The sequence below is a fragment of the Empidonax traillii genome, unplaced genomic scaffold, assembly GCF_003031625.1.
Source record: "Empidonax traillii isolate 1590-97213 ecotype Southwest subspecies unplaced genomic scaffold, ASM303162v1 scaffold255:size705445, whole genome shotgun sequence".
In the NCBI taxonomy this organism is placed as follows: domain Eukaryota; kingdom Metazoa; phylum Chordata; class Aves; order Passeriformes; family Tyrannidae; genus Empidonax; species Empidonax traillii.
This window is the reverse complement of record NW_020955448.1, coordinates 661,548-680,903: the sequence shown is the minus strand read 5'-3', so window position 1 is coordinate 680,903 and position 19,356 is coordinate 661,548. Positions and strand designations below refer to the sequence as shown.

General features: G+C 46.6%; 1 protein-coding gene across 8 annotated transcripts in view; it reads right to left on the bottom strand.

The window, feature by feature from the left end:
- Window positions 1–19,356, bottom strand: part of SLC4A4 (solute carrier family 4 member 4) — a 135,390-nt gene that overhangs the window by 12,577 nt on the left and 103,457 nt on the right. For all 8 annotated transcript variants that reach the window (XM_027889204.1, XM_027889205.1, XM_027889210.1 and 5 more), the window contains 13 exons: window positions 18,962–19,119; window positions 15,102–15,189; window positions 13,691–13,845; window positions 13,300–13,413; window positions 12,412–12,586; window positions 9,827–9,960; window positions 7,206–7,477; window positions 5,493–5,563; window positions 5,072–5,260; window positions 3,893–4,006; window positions 3,399–3,560; window positions 1,028–1,206; window positions 39–111 (listed from right to left, as the gene is read on the bottom strand). In XM_027889204.1, the coding sequence (XP_027745005.1) occupies window positions 39–111; window positions 1,028–1,206; window positions 3,399–3,560; window positions 3,893–4,006; window positions 5,072–5,260; window positions 5,493–5,563; window positions 7,206–7,477; window positions 9,827–9,960; window positions 12,412–12,586; window positions 13,300–13,413; window positions 13,691–13,845; window positions 15,102–15,189; window positions 18,962–19,119 (1,884 nt within the window). The remainder of the gene's footprint in view (window positions 1–38; window positions 112–1,027; window positions 1,207–3,398; window positions 3,561–3,892; window positions 4,007–5,071; window positions 5,261–5,492; window positions 5,564–7,205; window positions 7,478–9,826; window positions 9,961–12,411; window positions 12,587–13,299; window positions 13,414–13,690; window positions 13,846–15,101; window positions 15,190–18,961; window positions 19,120–19,356) is intronic.

Here is a 19,356-nt window from a genome sequence, read left to right as displayed (position 1 = left end):
TGGATTTAAGCTTCCAAAGAACTGTAAACCACCCTTACCTTCAGGATGGGAGCCATGAAGACAGACACCCCGGTCAGGATGAAAACAATGACTCCAGTGACTCTCTGCTCCCTGAAACAACATCACTGGGTGAGGACTATAGCTTTGGGTTTATATTCTGAGTACTCAACATAAAGCTCAAAACCTCATTTTTGCAGCCACATTTTTCAGCCTACACCATCAGACAGGTGGCTGGATCCTGACGAAGCCCTGCCCAGCTCTGTTTTCAAACCCCAGCTCAGTTTCTTTATTCTGTTTGGGGTCAACACAGCACTGCTACTGAGTGAGGAGGGGTGTGTTTGCATGTTAAACATTACAAACCATTAACCACCTCTCTGAATTCCCCACACGGACGTACTTAGAGGGGGAATCAATCATTAGCTCTCCACCCTGAGATCAGTCACATACTGTGAGTCCTGCTCAGAGCACTCCAGTAGCTTGGATAAACGGTTCAGACCTTCGCAGGGTGCCAAACAGGTGCCCTTAGCAGTGCCCCATAGGGCTTCCCACTTCCAAAAATACCTTGGCTACTAATATTTCAGAGCAGTGCAAGTCAGGCCATTAAGTTTCTATTTAGTTGCCTAAACAAGCAGCTTGATTTCCAGGAGTGCTCCCATCGGAAGCACTTCAGACCACTTAATTAAGGCGACCAAACACAGAAAAAATTGCTCCATTAAGTAGAGCTGATTGCTCTAGGCACGACAGGTTTGCATGTCTGACCATTAGATTTGCTAAGGAATGCCTAATTTCCATGGATAAAGAAATCTGCAGGAAATTTATCTCCTTTAACACTGGAAAACTGCGTCTGATCTGCCCAAATAAACTTCTGAGGAGTCACACCTGGGGTTTGCCCAGGGAATCGCCAGATTCCTGTGTTGCTGAATCTCACAGCTGGCTTTGGAAACAGGGAGAGAGCAGCACAAAATTCTTTGTACAAAAGGATTTTGCAGGCAAACACAGTAATTAAGGCCCTTCTGGTTGGACATACCTCACTCCCAAAAACTTGGGCTGTTCTCCAGGGGCTGACGTCTCCGTCTCCATCTTCAAGCTGTCGATGTGAGCGATGGAGATGACGGTAGCAGCCACGTACCAGGGCAGCCCCATGAAGGAGCAGACTATCATCAGAATGGCCACCCAGAACAAATCCAGATGATATCCAGCACCTTTCTGTGAAAGGGAGACAAACAACCTTCAGTTGAATTATTGCAAATGCCTATGGCACACTGGACAGGTGGCATTTCCTTCTACAGTTTGTTTTGGCAAACAGAGCCAAACACCAAATATACACTGGATCTTGTAAACAGCGTAAGCAAGCTTTCTAAATAAATATATAGCCAGCTTTCAAAACAAATATTTATAAATATATATATATATATATCTTTATAGGGAGAGAGACGGGTTGTGCCCCAAGTCATCACATGTCCCTGTAATTGATGCTTGAATGCACACAGAGCTTTAAACACTCAAACCACCCTTTTAAAAAACAGCCTAATTTTAGTTTTAAGCAGCTGTTGGATAACAACTTGCAGGGTGATGACTTAAGGAAGAAAGCCACCTTACAGACATATGGTGCCTGCCTAAAGGTAACATGTGCCACCAGCTGTCTAAGAAGGAGGTCTGAACTCCTGTTGAGCAACTGCAGGATCTCCTAGTCAGGACTTCTCAATGGGTCTGGGCCCTGCAGATGGTGTCTGGTGCTGGAAGCAACTCCCTCAACACCCAATCCTAGATTCCTTATGGAATGCAACAAGAACAGCTGAAGGTTCATTCCCTATCCAAAGCAGAAAGCTGCCCTCATTCTTGACTCCTTTTCAAAGACCCCTGATCTTCTATTTTTTAAAGCCTTTAATGAACTAACACAGGAAATCCAACTGTCACAAGTGCCAAGAGAAGAAGTGAAGAAACAAAAGAGCCACCAAAGGAAAAGATTTTCAGAAAAACACCAGACAGACCTCTAAGGTTGGTTATTTTAAAACAGATTAGCCTTTTTTTTTTAATCCTGTTTAATTTGATTTTATTGGAAGAAAACCCTGACCCAGACCTAGGATGACCCAGGAGGGAAACAACCCAGCTCCTCTTGAATAGTCCTCACTGTTCTCCTCACATGTGTGCTGCTTACCTTGGCTGGCTGGTGGCACTGGGACAGGCACCTCGTGACACCCTGCCAAGGCTTTAGCAAGGGATGAGCAGAAAGAAAACTGACCTTTTCTTTTTTTTTTTTTTTTTTTCAGTAAATTTTATGTATGGAGGTGTTTTTTGGTGCAGAGCGACAGGATGGGACTTGAGAAGCCCCAATTCCCCAAAATACCCTGCTCACAGGTAACAAGGGAAGCAGAGAATACATTTTTTATATTAACAGCACTTTGCTGGAGTGTTCATAACTTTGTTACTAAAAAAGTACACCCAGGGCTGACAGCAAAACCACGTTCTGTGGTTCATAAGCTGTTTAAGCAGCAGAGATGAGGGGCCTCTTTTTCATGGGGGAAGAACAGTGAACGTATTCTCCCAGTGATTAACAAAATGCTTAGTTAGTCTGCTTAGTTAGGTGCAGGAGACAGATCTAAAACTGAGACCAAGGCAACAATCAGCCTGTCCTGAGGAAGCTGAGGCCCAGGATCAAAGGTATCTGCCCAGACTCAGGTGGCAAACAGGGATGCTCTGAGGGTTTTTTTTTTAGATCATGAGGCAGCATCTGTGCACCGTCATCACTCTGCACAACAAACCTTTCCCACTCACTGGTACTTCAACTCTCCTCTCCAGGTCAGGCTCAGGATGGCCTTAAATCACATGTTACTTGTCTAACGTGAATTGAAACATTCTCCTCTTTTTAAAGCAAAAGCTCCCTTCCCATTTCCAACAGCTCTCCCTGTTAACTGATGAAGGTTACAGATGCAGGTATCTGAATAATGATCCACTATTACCTGTGTTCTGAGGGGGTCTTTACTCCCACAGGTCACATCACATGTTCTATTATCAGGAAGGGAGAGTCTTCTTTTACAGGAATGTAATATTTTTCAACAGAACTGACCGTGCAGGGAAAAGAAAAACCCTACAGGCACGAAAAATTGCATAGCACCGGTCTGGAAAGTTTATTTTAAAAACATAGCTACATCCTAGGCTGTTTCGTGTCAGCTCTTCTTTAAATAACATCCAACTGGGGCTATGCCCTTGGTATGTCCCAAATCTCTCCAGCTTATTGCTCGTATTTGACAGTGCTGTGCAGTTTGACCGCGACCACAAAGCAGCTTCTTCTCCTTAAAAACAGCAGCCAGTGACAGGGAATAGGCTTGTGTCCACAAGGGAGAAAAGTGGTAGGAGGAAAAGCCCCTGCACGTGCCCGAGACACAAAGCACACCCACCTTGAGCTTGTGCTCCTTCCTGTTGACGATGACAGCGGTGATCTGTTGGTCCATGAAGATGAGGATGGTCACCAGCAGGGCAGGGATGGCTGCTGCCAGGTACACCCACCATGGGTTCCCTCCAAAAGGTGGGATAAACCAACCCCTCTCGGGACTGGTTGGCTTTGAAGGACAGGGAAAAAGAAAGCTCTTGTTAGAGGTGCAATACAGGAGTGATGACATTCCAAAACCAGGCGTACTTCCAGCAACGGGACTACAGGGAGACACATGAGGTTTGGGACAATTTCATCCTTCCCACTAAAAATGGAAGGTTCCAAGTACAGAGGAAGGATTTAGGACATTAATCAGCCAATCAAAATGATGCTAACAAAAAGGATAACCTCTGAGCCCTTTCCAGAGCACTAAATACATTCCCATTCTGAAGCCAAGTCATTCCATACAGGGCAGGCGGGGGGAAAGTGAAACTCTCTTCCACAGGCCTGACAATGACATACCTTGAATTCACTTGGCACAATTAGTTTTGGTGTGTCCACACCAACCAGGGCATCTATTCCACAGAAAATCAAAATGGACAGGATAATGGCAAAGTCACTGATGAGCTTCCGGGCCTGAAAGAGACGGTGGTATCACAACAACAGGAGTGAGCACCACGAACCACCACTTCACCCACCCTTTATTGTCTACATGAGACCTTGTGGCAAGACAAACTCAGTGTTTGTTCTTCCACAAAGATGCCCGCTGTCATGGCTGGCGCCATGTGCCTACATGTGCCTTGGTGCTTTATTGTGGTGTCTGAAAGCCTAAATGGGAGCAAGAAAACAACACAATGGAAAGTCACAAAATTCCATTTAGGAGATGGGAAGACCCAAACTTCCACAAATGAGATATTCCGCAAGACTGGCAGAGATTACTTTGTTTGCTGTTCAAGTAATAAATCAACCTAGGCTGACAGGAAAACAAACCAGGCTTCTCAGATAAATCCCTAAGACTGTGGCTCTCCTCAAGTCATTTGAATATGACAACTTAAAGCTGCCACCGGTCAGACCCCAAACTTTAACTGTGAAGGAGCCACTGTGCTTGCCTGGAACTGTGTGAGCTTTCCAGAGCTGTTGTTCCTTCCTGGTTTCCTGGGTTCACATGGTTACAGATAAATTGAGCTGCATTCCAGCCTGGATGGAATTTGTTTCCTTTTTATTAAGAGAGGTTCAATTGTAACGCAGTAGAACAGTAAACATCCATGCAGGATAAATCCCTGTGTGTCAGAATGCCAAAAATGGGGAAAGTCTGAGAGAGAAACATGAGCTTGGCACACATGGAAAGCTCTGGCTCGCACGCCTGGCACAGGAGCCTCACCTGAGGGGACAAAATGAGCAGATGCACCTGAGAAGTGCCTGTAAGTTTGAAAGTGTTGTCTTCAGTGCCTTTAAAATGCCTGCTACATTCCCAGGACAGATTACGGCTCCACTTGGCTCTTCTGTGCCTTAGCTGTGCTGTCCAGAACCACTGGGAGCAATCCCAAGCATACCTTGGTTAACCAGTTCCATGTTTTTATCCCAACCAGTCCAACCTGGTTTCCCTGCAGAGCATCTCTCCCTGTGTGTGTGACAGCTACTCCAAAAGGAAGGCTGACCTTTGACCTTGGGAAGACTGCTCAGGTGAAAGGAGATACTTACAGTGGTGGGAAAATAGCGACTGGTCTTGAATTTCTTGAGGGCCATGGAGCAGGTGTAAGTGCCGAAGAAAAGGATGAAAGACATGAGGGTGATGTCAGGGACGTAGTCACAGCTGTTGCCCTCAAGTCTTCCCCCGTATTTCAAGCACTCCTTGGCTGTCAGAGCAGCCCAGTCGATGGTGGTGTTGCCCTGGAGGAAAAAAAAAAGGAATCATAGAATGATTTGAGTGAGACTATTTTCCTGCTGGTGTCTGACTAAAAGGGGTTGTTACGCTGTGTCTCAACTTCCTTCCCCCATGTCCCCCACAAACAGATTTGACCCATCAAGCTCCACTTCTTTCTCATGATCCACAGCTCGTCACTGGATGAGCACGGTGACACTCCCCAGCCCACGGGATCCCTGCCCTCCCGAGGGAACTCACCATGTCAGAGGAGGAATAGACCAGCTCATCATCTGACAGCATCGCTGTCCTGTTAAGGAACGAGCTATTAACTGCAAGAGAGCAGAGAAAAGGTGGTGAGAGAATGGCGAGCAGGATGCAGGAAACAGCTAGGGAGGAGAGAAAATTCCAATTATTAAGTAATTTCTTGACTTCATCAAGCTGTTTGCTACCTCTTTGCTCTAGTAAAGTGAGTCACAAGTGTTGTTGCAGAGAGACTCAAAAGCCTCAACCATCAGTCACTCACAAAACTGAAAGAAAAGGTTAAGTGAAACATAATCCAAACCTAACTGAGGTTTTTTTTGGAGTTCATGGTAAAAAAAGAAAAAAATACAGAAAACCAGACAGATAATACAATATTTCATGGTTTTCCAATATTTTTCTAATGATTTCTGGATTAAACTAAATATTCACAGAATACTCCTAATGATTAATTTCAAATGCAAGCATAACCCCCAAGATATCCAGAAAAGCAAAATGCATTTTAGCGTCCAGCACAAACACATTTTTTGAATTAAAAGAAACAAAAAGATGGCAAGTAATTGAAATCAACAGGATGGGGATAATTCCTTTGAAAGAAGGAGGAGCAGCATTCCCTGTGGCAGCGACAAGTTTTCCTCTGGCTTTTGCAGCATTAGGAATCACGGATTTGAAATTTCATTTAGGAATGCAATCCCTGCTGCAAACAGGCTCGCCACCTCCGCCCTCACAGTTTACTGAGGTTTTGCGTAAATAAATTTTTCTTGCTTTGCTGTTTGGAAAGCCACAGGTGTTTCACTGTGAAGTGGAGACTTGGCACTGACCATTCCCACCGTCCTGGCTCCAAAAAGGAAGCCACCCTGCCATTCCAATGGGGGCAGCACCAGAGCAGCATCCACGTGCTCGCCAAGATGCTGTGTTTAATAATAAGGCAGGCACCTGGCTCCCAGGGAACCGGATCCCGCCACCTCCCGAGGAGCAGCCAGCAGCTTTTCCTGTGGGACAGGTGTGCTGAGATAACCTGCAGTTTACCCTGAGCACAGACCAAGTTTCTTACTCACTCCTCATTTTTTGTAGCATCCGAGGAGCGGCCCCTAATGGTACAGCCAGCGTTCCCTCTGTTTGGATTTGGGTTTTGCTTCCCTTTGTTCCCGGCTGTGTACGCAGATATATGTACAGGTTCTATCTGTCACGCCAGCCCACGCTCTGGAGATAGGCTGCCCTGTGGATACACTTCCCTTCCGCTTAGCGAGGCATTGTTTGTGCTTTCCCACTCATCCGTGCAACCAGGAGGTGGGAACCACCCATGTCTGGGTAACGCCTTGAATAAATCCAGCACTTGAAACAGGAGCGACCTGAGCTCCAAGGCAGTGACGTGGCCACCACTTCTGCCCCTTCATGGAATTCTCAGAGGAATGCCACTTGGAACTGACAGCCAGAGGGATGCAAGGGGACAAGGGTGCAGAGAAAGCTTCTCTACTGGTCATGCTGCTCATAGGAGGAGTCCCAGGAAGGTCAGCTATCCTGACATTCCAGTTGGGACATACAGTGAAATTCACCTCTCAGCTTCCAAAAAAAAAACTAAGATAGGGTATCTAAAGACAGTTGATAAAGAAGGAATAATCTACCTATTATCCAGGCTGCAGCACAAAGGAGAAAGAGAGCAAATGCCACCTGCTACCTGCAAACTGGAGAGGTAATGAAACACTCTCTTACCTGGATCTACTGGTTTACAGGCACAAGAGTAATGTGTGATATAGTCCACCTTGAACTCGGAGTTGATGGGATAATGATCTGCCAGCTTGATCATCTTCTTGAAAGCATCATAAATGAAGATGAAGCTGATCAGGGAGGAAAACCCTTCTTCAGTGAAGCGGGTGAAGTACTTGACGAGGAAGCTGGCGTCGGTGGCCACGAGAATGAGACACTGGAAGGCTGACCAGAGGCCGATCCAGAGGCGGAACTCCAGGTAGTCAAAGCCATTGTCCCTGTAACAAGACAGGGGCGGCAAGAAAGGAAAACATCGCGTTAGACAAGATCAGGAAGTACAAAGCAGATGTTATGTGGAAAGAAGCTGCATCAGGGGAAGTTGAGATGGGACATAAAGAAAAGGTTCTGCCCCCAGAGAGGGGTTGGGCACCAGAACAGGCTCCCCAGGGCAGCAGTCACAGTATCAAGCCTGAGAGAGTTCAAGGAGCATCTGGACAAAGCTCTTAGTCATATGGTATAGTTTTAGGTAGTCCTGCCAGGAGCAGTGAGTTAGACTTGCTGATCCTTGTGGGTCTCTTCCAAGCTGGGATGTTCTGTGATTCTGTGACAAACCCTGGTGCCAGGAATGGCAGGCTGAGGAGAACCATGAAGCTGACTGCACTGTTCCCTCCTGGGAACGACGGCCCTGTTTGCTGCTTGAGCCTGCAGTGCCATGCAGGCACAGAGTCTGAAGGTGTGCTTTTAGGAGTCAACAAGTGCCACAAAGGGACACTGGAGCAGATAAGTACACACCAGGGAGGTTACTGCCAGGCCTGGGGAAGGGAGTGGGAATTGCTGGGGGCAGCAGCTCCAGTCCTGGAAGCCAAGGAGCCCTGACCTGGAAGAGGGTAAGGAGCAAGTAAGAAACAAAGTGATTTAGAAAAAGAGAAGGGGAAAAAAATAATAACAAAAGACCCCAGTGACAGCTTTGAAATATCCGGAGTCAGTGCCTGAGGGGGCAGGAGCTGCCGTCCACGTGAAGGTGGCTGGCAGGAGCCCAGGTGCACCCTGGCTCCACACCACTGCAAAACTTCAAAGACTTTGAAACTATATTATTTTGGCTTTCACCCCTCAAATTTCTGCAGAAATCTCAAATGTCTGAAGCTGATAGAGCAGGTGGAAAAGCACTGTGTCCTGTAGCATTGACCCCCCCCCCGTGCTGGCACCACAGAGTACCCAAAGCCAGACACGTACCTGGGTCCACAAGGTGCTTTTAAGGATCTCTCTACACACACACACAGAATCACACTTCAAATGAGTCAGTAGATGGGAAGTCTTTCTAATTTTGCTCCCAGGAGGGAACAGCAGGTTGTGAATAAGAACAACCACAAATCCATTACAGAAAAATCACAGTCCTCGGTTCCAATTTCCTTGTGAGAAAGGCTCCCTTTGAAAACTCCTGCCTTTCTGCTCCGGCAGGTCGTTAGAACAATGGTTTTTATAACCACTGCCTCCTCCTCAGGTTAAAAATAACCACCTTCTCCCTCCCAAAACAGCACAAAGTGCTTTTCCATCTTGCTTTTCTCCTGCTGTGTGCTGCACCTGGGCTTTGCCATGCCTGCCACATGCCAACAGGTGCAGCATGCCCATTCCTGACTCTATTCATTTATTCCAGCCAAAGGAAGAAAAGAAAGGCGTTCCCCCTCTTGCTCCACTGCAGAGCTCGCATCCCTTTGGCAGCTTACAGTTTCCCAGATAATTGGATTATCCCAATAATCTAATTTTCCATCCATATTTCCTAGTCCCTATCCCTCCCTATGTGTAGGAACACAAGTCCTGCACAGCCTGCAATGCCATGAACATGGGCTGCAAGGGATTCGGGGTGTATTCTGTGTAACTTAAAATGATCTACTTGCAAAACACAGTCCCAAGGATCAGCAGCCCTATGCATAAAATCATCCATGACACCACTGATTCCCTTACAGATTCCTGTGTATTCTCCTGGTATTGCAGATGTGGGACTGGTAAATGAGCATACCTAATAAAATGGGTTCCCTCTGGCTCTGGGTGTCAGCTACCAACAACGAGGAGGAAGCAGAACCTCTTCATACCAGTTAAACGGAAAAAACCCGAGAGCCTTTACTACAGGGAAGCTCCACTGCGGAATTCTGGGGACTGTTTCTATCACAGGCACTTTTCCTTTCGCAAGTGATCGTGACTATTTCAAACGATTAGAGATTTAAGGCCAAATTTTTGGTAACCTTGAGACCCGCAGGATTTTGTTAGTGAAGAGCTGGATTGATTTCTTTGCTCCTGTGGGAAATCCAGAGCAGACAGGGAAGCGGTGGCTGGGAGGAGCAGCACACCGTAACCAGAGCAAATTGCTCATGGAGGACTGAACTGGCCAAGGATTTCTTTCCAGGAGGCCCCACAGAGACAGGCAGCCACACACCAGGCAGCGCCCTGGGACATGCGTGCCGGGAAAATCCCTGATGTGATTGCACTGGATCTCAAGAGGGAACAACGACATGTTTCATTTCGTGCGCTAAATCCCCTCCTTCCCCACGGCCAGGCAGCTCATTCCCTGGCTGGGATTGCATTAGTGTGGGACATTCCTCCCCCCCTGCCCTCTCCCCCAACATACTCACTTGCTGAAGTTGAAGAGGAGTCGCTCAAAGACCAGGACGGGCCCTGTGCTGCTCAGAATGGTGAGGGGCTGACCAGCCAAAAGGCAAAATATGGCTCCGGTGACGGCCGTGCCCAGGAAGCTCTCCAAGACCCCCTGCGGACACACGGCACAGGGGTCAGTCCTGCTGCAGAACCCTTTCGAAACGAGCAGTTCTGTCGGGGACCGGCCGTGGGCTGCAAGGGAAGAGCATCCTCTGCCTCTCCTGCAGCTCACACTGAGATGTGTTGGTCCCACACAGTCCACAGTTACTCGGGATAACCATCAACCCCCCTTGGATATCTGAGTTCCACAGGGTAATGGCACTACGTATTGTATTTTATATTTGACAAGGGGGGAAGAGTGTTTTCAAGGACCACTTAAAGGATTTCAGAACTCCTGGAACATCCAAGGGCAGGTTGGACAGGGCTTGGAGCAACCTGGTCTAGTGCAAGGTGTCCCTGCCTGTGGCAAATCCTCCAAGTCTTTGACAGTAAAGAGACACAAACCAAACAAGGCTGTTTCACCCAGCAGCCACGTGTTAAGACCCAGCTTCATCAGATGTCACCAGCAAGTCATAAATTCCATACTTAACGAGCTCTACAATTACCTTTGGCACGCGTGGCAAAGCAGCTTGGCTGGAGAAGGATAGAACAGCACGCTTGGTGCATTCTTGGATTTTCATGTCTAGCTGTAGCTGGACAACATCTACTTTTAAAATGCAAAATGTGGATGAAATATAAATGGCAATAAAATGTGATTACTGGCTGAGCGTGCAGAATGTGCTGATCTTACCTCATTTGCTCTTAATCTATTTACAGTTGACTGAGTTTTAAAGGAGTAATAAGAGCATCATCTCTTACTGAATAGGACGTGCAGCCATCAGAATTACCCTCTCCAGGAACGTGGTCCCAACAACCAGGGGTGGATTTAAGCCCGGCCTCATGTGCATGGCTGGAGCTGTGTGAACCAGCAGCCTCATTAATGCCACACGTGTTAATTAACAGCACATGCAGATCCTTCCTTCCATCCCTGACACGCTGCAGGGATGAGGCTGCAGTTTTCCTGACATATCAGGGGGATTGTGAAGACTTTAAGTCCAGTGTTGTGTCTCTCTTCCTTGGAAAGACACGAATTAGTGTTTACACTGAGGAAAGTAATATTTGCTGGCTGCCTCTGGGGGACTTGTGAGGATGAGCTGGTTGCTCCCCTGAGCGAGGAATGGCATCCACACAGCTGATCCCCTCCGCTCCTCTGGCATTACTCATAGAGAGGGCCCTTGTGGCCAGCGCATCTGGAATCTCTTTTCCCTGCATTCTTCCACGTGTCTGAAGCTAAGAATAGTGTCTTTTCACAGAAACACAGAACTCTGGAGTGAGCTGTTAAGGAAGCACCGGCCCGAGCAGCTCCCGGGACAGGCAGCAGGGACGGGCTGTGCTCAGGGCCTGCCCCAGCAGCAGCCACATCACTGTCTACAGCCAACAAGACACATTAGCTGTGATGTGGCAGCCCCCAAAATACTGGTTTTCTTTTTTTGCTACTTGACAATAAATGTTCATGGGATACAAAGGTAATGCAAGGGGCTTTTGGCCACTCGCAATAAAGTGATTTTAAACTTGGAATCAGGTAACATTTCCCCTTCCTCCTCCTAATTTAAAGACTGCACCTCATTTGGAGTCAGAGCAGACAAGCTTTGCTCTGCTACCCAGTGACAGCCCAGGGCTGCTCACTAATAGGTCCCATAGGGGAGAAGGAAGTTTGGTACTCCACAGGCTGATAGATCTTACTCTAGACTGTAATTCATCACAGGGAAGTGCAGAGTTCCAGATATATGCCCTCTCTTTCTATGTTTGACTTAATTAAACCTGCTTAAGTAAGTAATTTAGTCACTTAATTATTGTTATGAGATTTGATGTGGCTGCACTGAATCTGTCTAAATACAACCTCCTATTTTTTCCTGTTATTCCACTAACATGAAGCCCCTGCAGCACTCTTAATGCAGAATCCTTTTCTTTTAGTCTGAGCTATCCTTTGAAGCCCCAACTCTTGCCTTGTCCACTGATCCAGCCTGTTCATGGATATGCCAGCTGGTTCTCAGGATCCCCCACTACTTCAAAATTCATCTTTCTAAAGACCTTACAGTTCTCTCCTGTGTCACATCTCCTGACTTACTCGCTTTCCTATGAATTTTAGGATGTTCTTTTCACCAGAGAGGCAGAAGTCCAGGGATTGTAGGAGTCAGGCAGAGGATTCAGACATGGAAAGTCTGAATCAGTCTTAGCAAACTTAATTGGACTGAAATAGTACAATTGAGAGCAGATCAGAGGAACTTCTCTCTACAGAAGGAGCAAACACCTTCTCCACCTCCTGGCCTGCTTTTAATCACCATTTCAGGTAACCCCTGTACAATCTGTCAAAGGGCAGCCAAAACCAGCAGAGAAAGCAGTGAAAACACAGGACAACTCCACTACTGCACCCAGAATTCCAGCTCTGTCAGTGCCCAAACGCTCCTCTGACTGGACTGTAAGAATGAAATGCTGTTTGTTGGTTCTGAAAGCTCTTGCTCACCTGCATGTTCTCCGTAGCATCCCCAAGCAATCCCCCAAAAGTGATGGCGTTGGTGACAGTGGCCAGGTAGATGAAGAGGATGGCTGAGAGGGCCTGGATGTTTAAAGCGTCGTAGAAGTCGCTGGCGAAGAATGGTGCTTTTCTCTTGATGTCTTTGATCAAGCCCCCACAGAATCTGCAAGGACAAGCAAGAGGAGACGCGTGAAAAATGTTTTACAGTGAAAGTCACCACGATAAGCCATCAGAGACACTGCCAGTAATGAGGTATTATCTCAAAGGAGTGAGATCACCACATTACACACAGTCTTACTGCAGCTGTGGTGGTCCAGGAATATCAGAGATAATGTTGTAAAGCAAGATAATATCTTGAACATGTGATGCAGCTGGAAAGAGACAAATTTCAGGAACACAAGCCTTGCTTCCGCTAAAACAGACCACTACAGTTTGCAGTTCAGGAAGCTCGTCTGTTGGGGTTTTTTTCCCCAACTATATTAGTTGATGTAATAAAATAGATTAACTCTGGTCTACATCCCTGCCTAAATTTCTCCACGTGGCAGACACCATGGCTGGGCGAGCCAAACAATCTGCTACATGGAAAAATGCTTCAAATTGTTAACCAGCAAAAGAACTGGATGTAAAAACACATGGCAAATAATCTTGGAGAACAAGAGAACTCACTTGCAGACATGCCTTTTTGTATGATCCCAGACCAGACAGCATTTAACTCTTATAAACTCCACATGGCTCTGACACTGCCAGCTTTAAAAACGTTTCTGTCCAGCCTCTCGTTCCCCCGCTCACAGCTCCCCACCAGCACCAGGACTGCTCTGACACGGTGGCAGACAGGCACACGTCACTTTCTGTCCCTTTTTTAATCACTTGACCCACCTGCCCGTGCGCTGCAGCTCCTCGCAGTCCCCGTGGCCGCCGCCGCCGTGCCCGCCGTCGTGAGGGGTGTCCCCGTTCATCTGCAGGTTCTCCCCGCCCGAGTACATGTTTTTCCTGGGCAAGAGCGTGGTGTGTCAGAAGGACCAAGCAGAACACAGCCATGCTCCCATGTGCCTACATCACTCTAATAGGTACAGAATTGCAGGAACACCCTCCCTCCAGCTACTAAGACCTGAAAATACCTCCAGGATTTTCTAAACGTGGACAGACAGCTGCAGCTACATTCACTCAATAAATACCTCTGGTGCAACCAAAGCATCGGCTCTTCCCATCACCTTTTCAGATCTTATGCCCACTGTCCTTCATCATGGACACTGTCTCCTGCTATTACCTCTTATCTGAAGAAGGGAGAGACTTGGGGGGCTCTATCCTAATGGCTGGATCCCATTCCCCGGGGGGGAGCACAATGACTTCATCCAGAAACTCATCGATGCCCGCAATCAGGTCCTGCCTGTCCTTGGCTTTATAGGCAATGTCATGGAATACCTGCAAGGAAAAGAGAGATTTCATATGGAAAAGGTTTGCATTTTCCATAGCCCAGACTTCAGAGGCAGCTGCCTAGTTTTATTCTACAAAACCAACTTAATTCCTTCTCAAAAACCTCTGAAGAAGTATCAGGACATTTGGCATGAGGAGCTGTGACCCTCAGAAAAGTCCCTTTCTTTGGCTGGATAAAGACAGAGATTCTTTTCTTGCAGGCATGTTTCTAATTTTAAGCAAAACATACATTTCTAACCTTTAAAAATATTACTAAATCAATCATCTATTTCTTTATCCAAAAAAAGAGATTTCCTCTACATAAGGAGTTTCAGTTTGAGAAGACATTTTTACAAAGCTGCCTACTCAGTCTATCAAACCCAGGTTCATTTTCAACTCTGTCACACAGAAGTAATGACAATATTTACTAAAAAATAACACCATAAACCACTTGTAGTGAAAGGTTTGGTATTACTGATGAATAACAAATGAGAGAAGAGGGGGAAAAGGGCATTGATGCTGAATTTCATGGGATTCTTTTGGATGATGTGGAGAGGAGATGGATCAGTGCATGTGACAGAGGAGCTGGTGGAGGGAGGGGACTTCAGGGCTATGAAAACCAGAGTGTTGAGTGACAGAAACCAGAAGAGCTGAGAGCAGATGAGCTGTAATTAAGGGAACTGTACAAGAGCAGAACAACACCAAAAAGCAAAGATCATGTGAATCAGCCCCCAGTGAGCAGAGCTCAAGGGACACTGGAGGAAAAGAGTCATAAGTGAATCCTGAAAGCCCAGCCACCCCAGTGAGCTGTGTGGTGAGCCAGGAATGGCCAGCTGCTCCTGCATAAATGTATAAGCACCATCAGAGAGAAGACATGCTCAGGATACAGTGCCACACACAGCAGCGTGTCCTGGGGGGAACCAGTCCTGCAGTGACTACCTGGAGTGTGGCTGTGGGATGCTGGGATGGTGAAATGGGACACAAGGCACAGAGCATGGCAGAATTAATTCAACAATTAATTCACACTTGATTTGCAAGAGTGATTTCCAGCAGGAAAACACGCACGGTGCACAAACACCTCCTCTAGTCACGCTTTGACAAAAACATGGGGCCAGAGGCAATAATTATGTCCACAGATGGAATCAGGAGGTGACATGTGGATATTCCAGCTTTATGTGAATGCTCATTCATGTCAACCAGACTGGAGGAACGGACAGCATTACTTGGGAGAACCCCTTCCCCACGGGAGATGCCAGGACACCCACCTCATCCGACATCAGCGTGGCGATGGCTCGGCCGATCTCATGGTAGGACTTTGCTTTGCCCTTCGGTCCCAGCAGAATGAAGAGAAATCTGAAAAAAACAAGAGATTGTTCCCATTTAGGATGGCAAAACAAATTGGTTATTATCTATACAACAACAGACAGAAACATGGCTTCAAAAAGCTGTGGTTCTTGTTAGGGATGCAGAGGCTGCCAGCAGCCTCCAGTTACCTCCGGAGCAGAGGTTACACCCTGCGGCCCATCATGTCCTGTGCAACACAGAAAGCCTGTCCACCTGCACAGGGAATTGTTTCACAGAACCACAGAACAGTCTGGGCTGGAAATGACCCTATGATACTGAAAAGCAGCAGAAACAAACTTCTAAACACCAGTTCGTGGGTGTTAAAAAAGGCATTCTTTATTCAATGCTGGACGTTTGGAGAACAGCTCCTCTAACTGAACACGCCAAATGACAGATTGCCAGGGCTCTTCATTACACATACTGTTAACATATTCATTAGATATTCCTGCTTTCTTAATGCAGTTTGCTTTACACAGTCACATCCCTATTGGAAGTCCTTTGCTGGTCCTTCCGGGTCTTCTTTGTCATGTGGACCTCAGTTCTCAAGCAGGCTCAGCATCACTGTGCTTCACCAAAAACTGTAACCTTTGTTCTTTATCTTGTTTGGGTACACAGAGCTTAGTTTACATCCTGTTTGTCTGAGTTACATCCCTTCTCTAATTCTCTAGGACTTCTCTAAGATGATATTGCTCCTTATTTGGGCATTCTGGGATTCTGTGAGTGAAGTTTCTATTTCTCTATCACCTAAATGCCATCTAGTTCCAACCCCTGACACCTTCCACTAGTCCAGGTTGCTCCAAGCCCCATCCAACCTGGCCTTGGACACTTAATATCTTACATGATCTCTTTGCACAGCAACTACATCCAATTCACTGCTGATGAGCTGGAAAAACACCATGATATGAAACCTTTGTCAGTGCAACCATTACAGATGAAATGACCTCACCAGAAGTACCTCTCCCATTGCAAGCACTGGATTAAGGATTATTTTAGTTTCCTAAAGCAAAATACTGTGAGGTACTAAGTCAAATGATTTATAAGGAGTATTATATCCAAACAAGTAGACTTTCTACTTAAAAAATTTAGAGTCCTATAAAAAAAAAAAAGGCAGCAAGTGATAGGACAGGATCCATAAATACATATTGATTGGCATTACTACATAACACTTCTTACTTGAGTTCTTCACAAGGCGTTCAAGTGTTTTACTTGAGGTTCACATGGAGGTGAGTAAGCCACACACGCCCAGGTTATGTCCCCTGCTCTCCTCCCACCTCCTGGAACCTTCCCTGTCTCACCAGTTATTATAAAACAACATTCAAGACAAACTGTTCCTCAGCCAACTCTTTCCAAACTCCAGGATGCAACTTAGCCAAATACATGAATTTTAAAAAAGGAGTTCATAACTTCAGGAGTTGCTGCTTGGCATTCTCCCGGTGTTCCAGGGGAACCAGGCACTTTTCATAACCGTCTTCTGCAATAATTCCACCGGCTGGATCTCTTCCAGCACAGAGCAGCAGCACCTGAATGCTCCTGCACTACTCAAACACTCTTGGAAAACAAGCAGTATGTGGCATTTTCCTAATTCTTTGTCCTAATTCATCAACAGGATGTATGAGCCCAGTAACCTTGCGGAGACAGGGTCATCCTGTGTCCCATCCCCTAGTCCTTGTCCCCAAAACAAGAAAAAAAAGAGGAAGAGCAACTAAATCAAGATCTGAGTCCAGCCTGCTCATCCATGCCTCCAGCCTGCAGCAAGAGCAGCAACTCCACAAGGGTTAAAGGCACCTGATCAAAGGAATCTCAGACAATTCCTACAGAAAAGATGCTTTTGCAGTGAAAAGCTTCAGTCAAGAGGCCTGGGAATAGAACCTGATGCTGGATCTGCCACACGCTTCCTAAGTGACCTTTGGGCAAGTTACTTCACTTCACCTGAGACCTGCAGATACAGGCCCTTCCCAGCACTGCACACCAGACTGTGCAAGTCTGTGCAGCTTATCTCCATAAATCATCTCCTCTTTGCTCATTCCCCTTCGTTTTCCCCATCACCATTCCATTAACCAGCAGCCTTGAACACAGGACTGCTGTGGGATTAAATCCAACATGAGAAAACCAAAAAGGTTTTAAAAGGTTTTCATCAATCTGACCAGTAAAAAAAAAAAAAACACAGGAAAGGCTGGGATATCTCAATTCCAGTTGCCTATCCCTGGTTTTTATTACTAGGGTTGTATGAAAATACCTGGTGGAGATAACTTTTCGGGGAAGTTTGTGAGATCTTCCTGGTCTCAATTTTAAGTAAAAATTTGCTTTTAAGTAAAGGAAATACTTAAAATGCTTTGCAAGAAAGCATGAAGAAAAAAAGTGCCCAGCTTGGATGGTTCGGTGTCCACAACTTTAGCAGGAAATCGATAATTTAACAAGATAAGAGGAGAAGCCCCATGGGAGGGAGGGGTGGGCATGTCAGAGGCTCCAGTTCGAGCATCCTGTGGAGTCTGCGGGCTTTAAGTGCAGGTTCACAGCAGGAACCGGGGCACGGGAGGAGATGCTCCATCACAGCTCCTCGGGCCCTGAGGGGATTTCCTTGATTGAATTTCGGAGGATGCAGCCATTGCAAATGGCTCTTCATCACTCATGAAAGCCATCTAATGAGCCTCCCTGCTTTGATTAGGGCCAGCATTTGCTTTGGAGGACAGCAAATGGATAATACTATTTCCTGGGAAAAATGCTGGCATGGAAGGACATATTGCCTTGATTAATGCTATTGAGTCATGAGGCTGCCCAGCAATCCTGGATCCAACTTCCCAGCTCCCACCACAACAGCAAACAATATCTAATTTTACATCTGTGGAAAAGCACTCGGAGGCGTGTTTAAAAAATAGACCCAGTGGGACTGGACTTGGGAGCTCAAATAGTGAAGCACACAGAGCCCAGGAATGCTGAGGAATGAGTGACTTGCTACAAAATGAAGCCTCTTTTGTGTCCCCACACTCCTACCTGAATACCCAGCGTGTGCAAACAGTTGTTGACGTGGCTGTAAGAAACCACTTCGTGAAAATCCAAGAAATACAAACACTGCTGCTACAATTAAAGGGCAAAGCCAGATCCTCTTTTCCCTTTGTTTGGTACACAGAAACAAGGCGCAGATTCCAAGAGCCACTTAACTTCCATTCCGTGCAAGGGCTGTGATATTACTATGAGTTCACACAGGGCAGCTCAGACAGCCTGACATATTCAAGCAGTGACTTCAAATATTTAAGAACACAAGACACATTGCCGTTTGCGAGACTCAGATCAACTTGCAACACGAGTCACAATAAATAAAATATTTATCTGGCATTTTCCCCTCAACCATTATGCGTTACAAAGCCACCAGCCTCAGTAGAATTGTATGTCCCAGATTATCTGAATATTTTTTTGCCCCAGCGGGGACAGAATTGAATCCTTCGTCTGATCTGAGCTGAAGAGGAGCAATACGTACAGCAAAAATGTGCAGGGGGAATCTGGGATCTGCACAGAAGGGGTAGAAAGAAAGGTCCAGGTGTTAAATGTGACACTGATAGTGCCCTTTACTATTGAGCTGCTAAGTTTCTGTAATGTTTTACTTATAACCAAACTCAGGACCTGAAAATTACGAAGCAGCATCAGCGTGTTTTGTCGCTTTACGCCACCACTCCTGACCATCATCCATGTCACAGGATGGAAAGCACCTCCTCCGGGCCTGGTGTTTCTGTTGTGAGAGGTTTTTTACTTTAAGAGGCAGGTCCCTGGGGGGTGGTTCCCTTACCGGGTGGGCACGGGGACCTCGGTGAGCGCTCCCAGCATGACGGCCTGCTGCAGCCGCACGAAGGCGATGAAGGGGCTCTCCAGGAAATCCACCTCCCCCACCAGCACGTTGGAGGCCTCGGCGTCACGGGGCAACTTCTTCATGAATTTATTCTTCAGCTGTGGCAGTGAAAGAGGAAGGAAAAGAAAACTGAGTGGCGTTAGGCATGTTCTTCTCACCTCTGCACCTCTGTACTCTAAGTGCGTGCACTCTGCAACGCACATCCTCAGGCTGACAGAGGTGAGCTAATTCCAGCTCTGGAGAAATGTCATCCACAGGGAATGGGAAAACACCGCGGCAGCAGCCGCCGAGTTCTAAAAATCAGCCCCAGTGAGACGCCTTTGTCTGAACTTGGG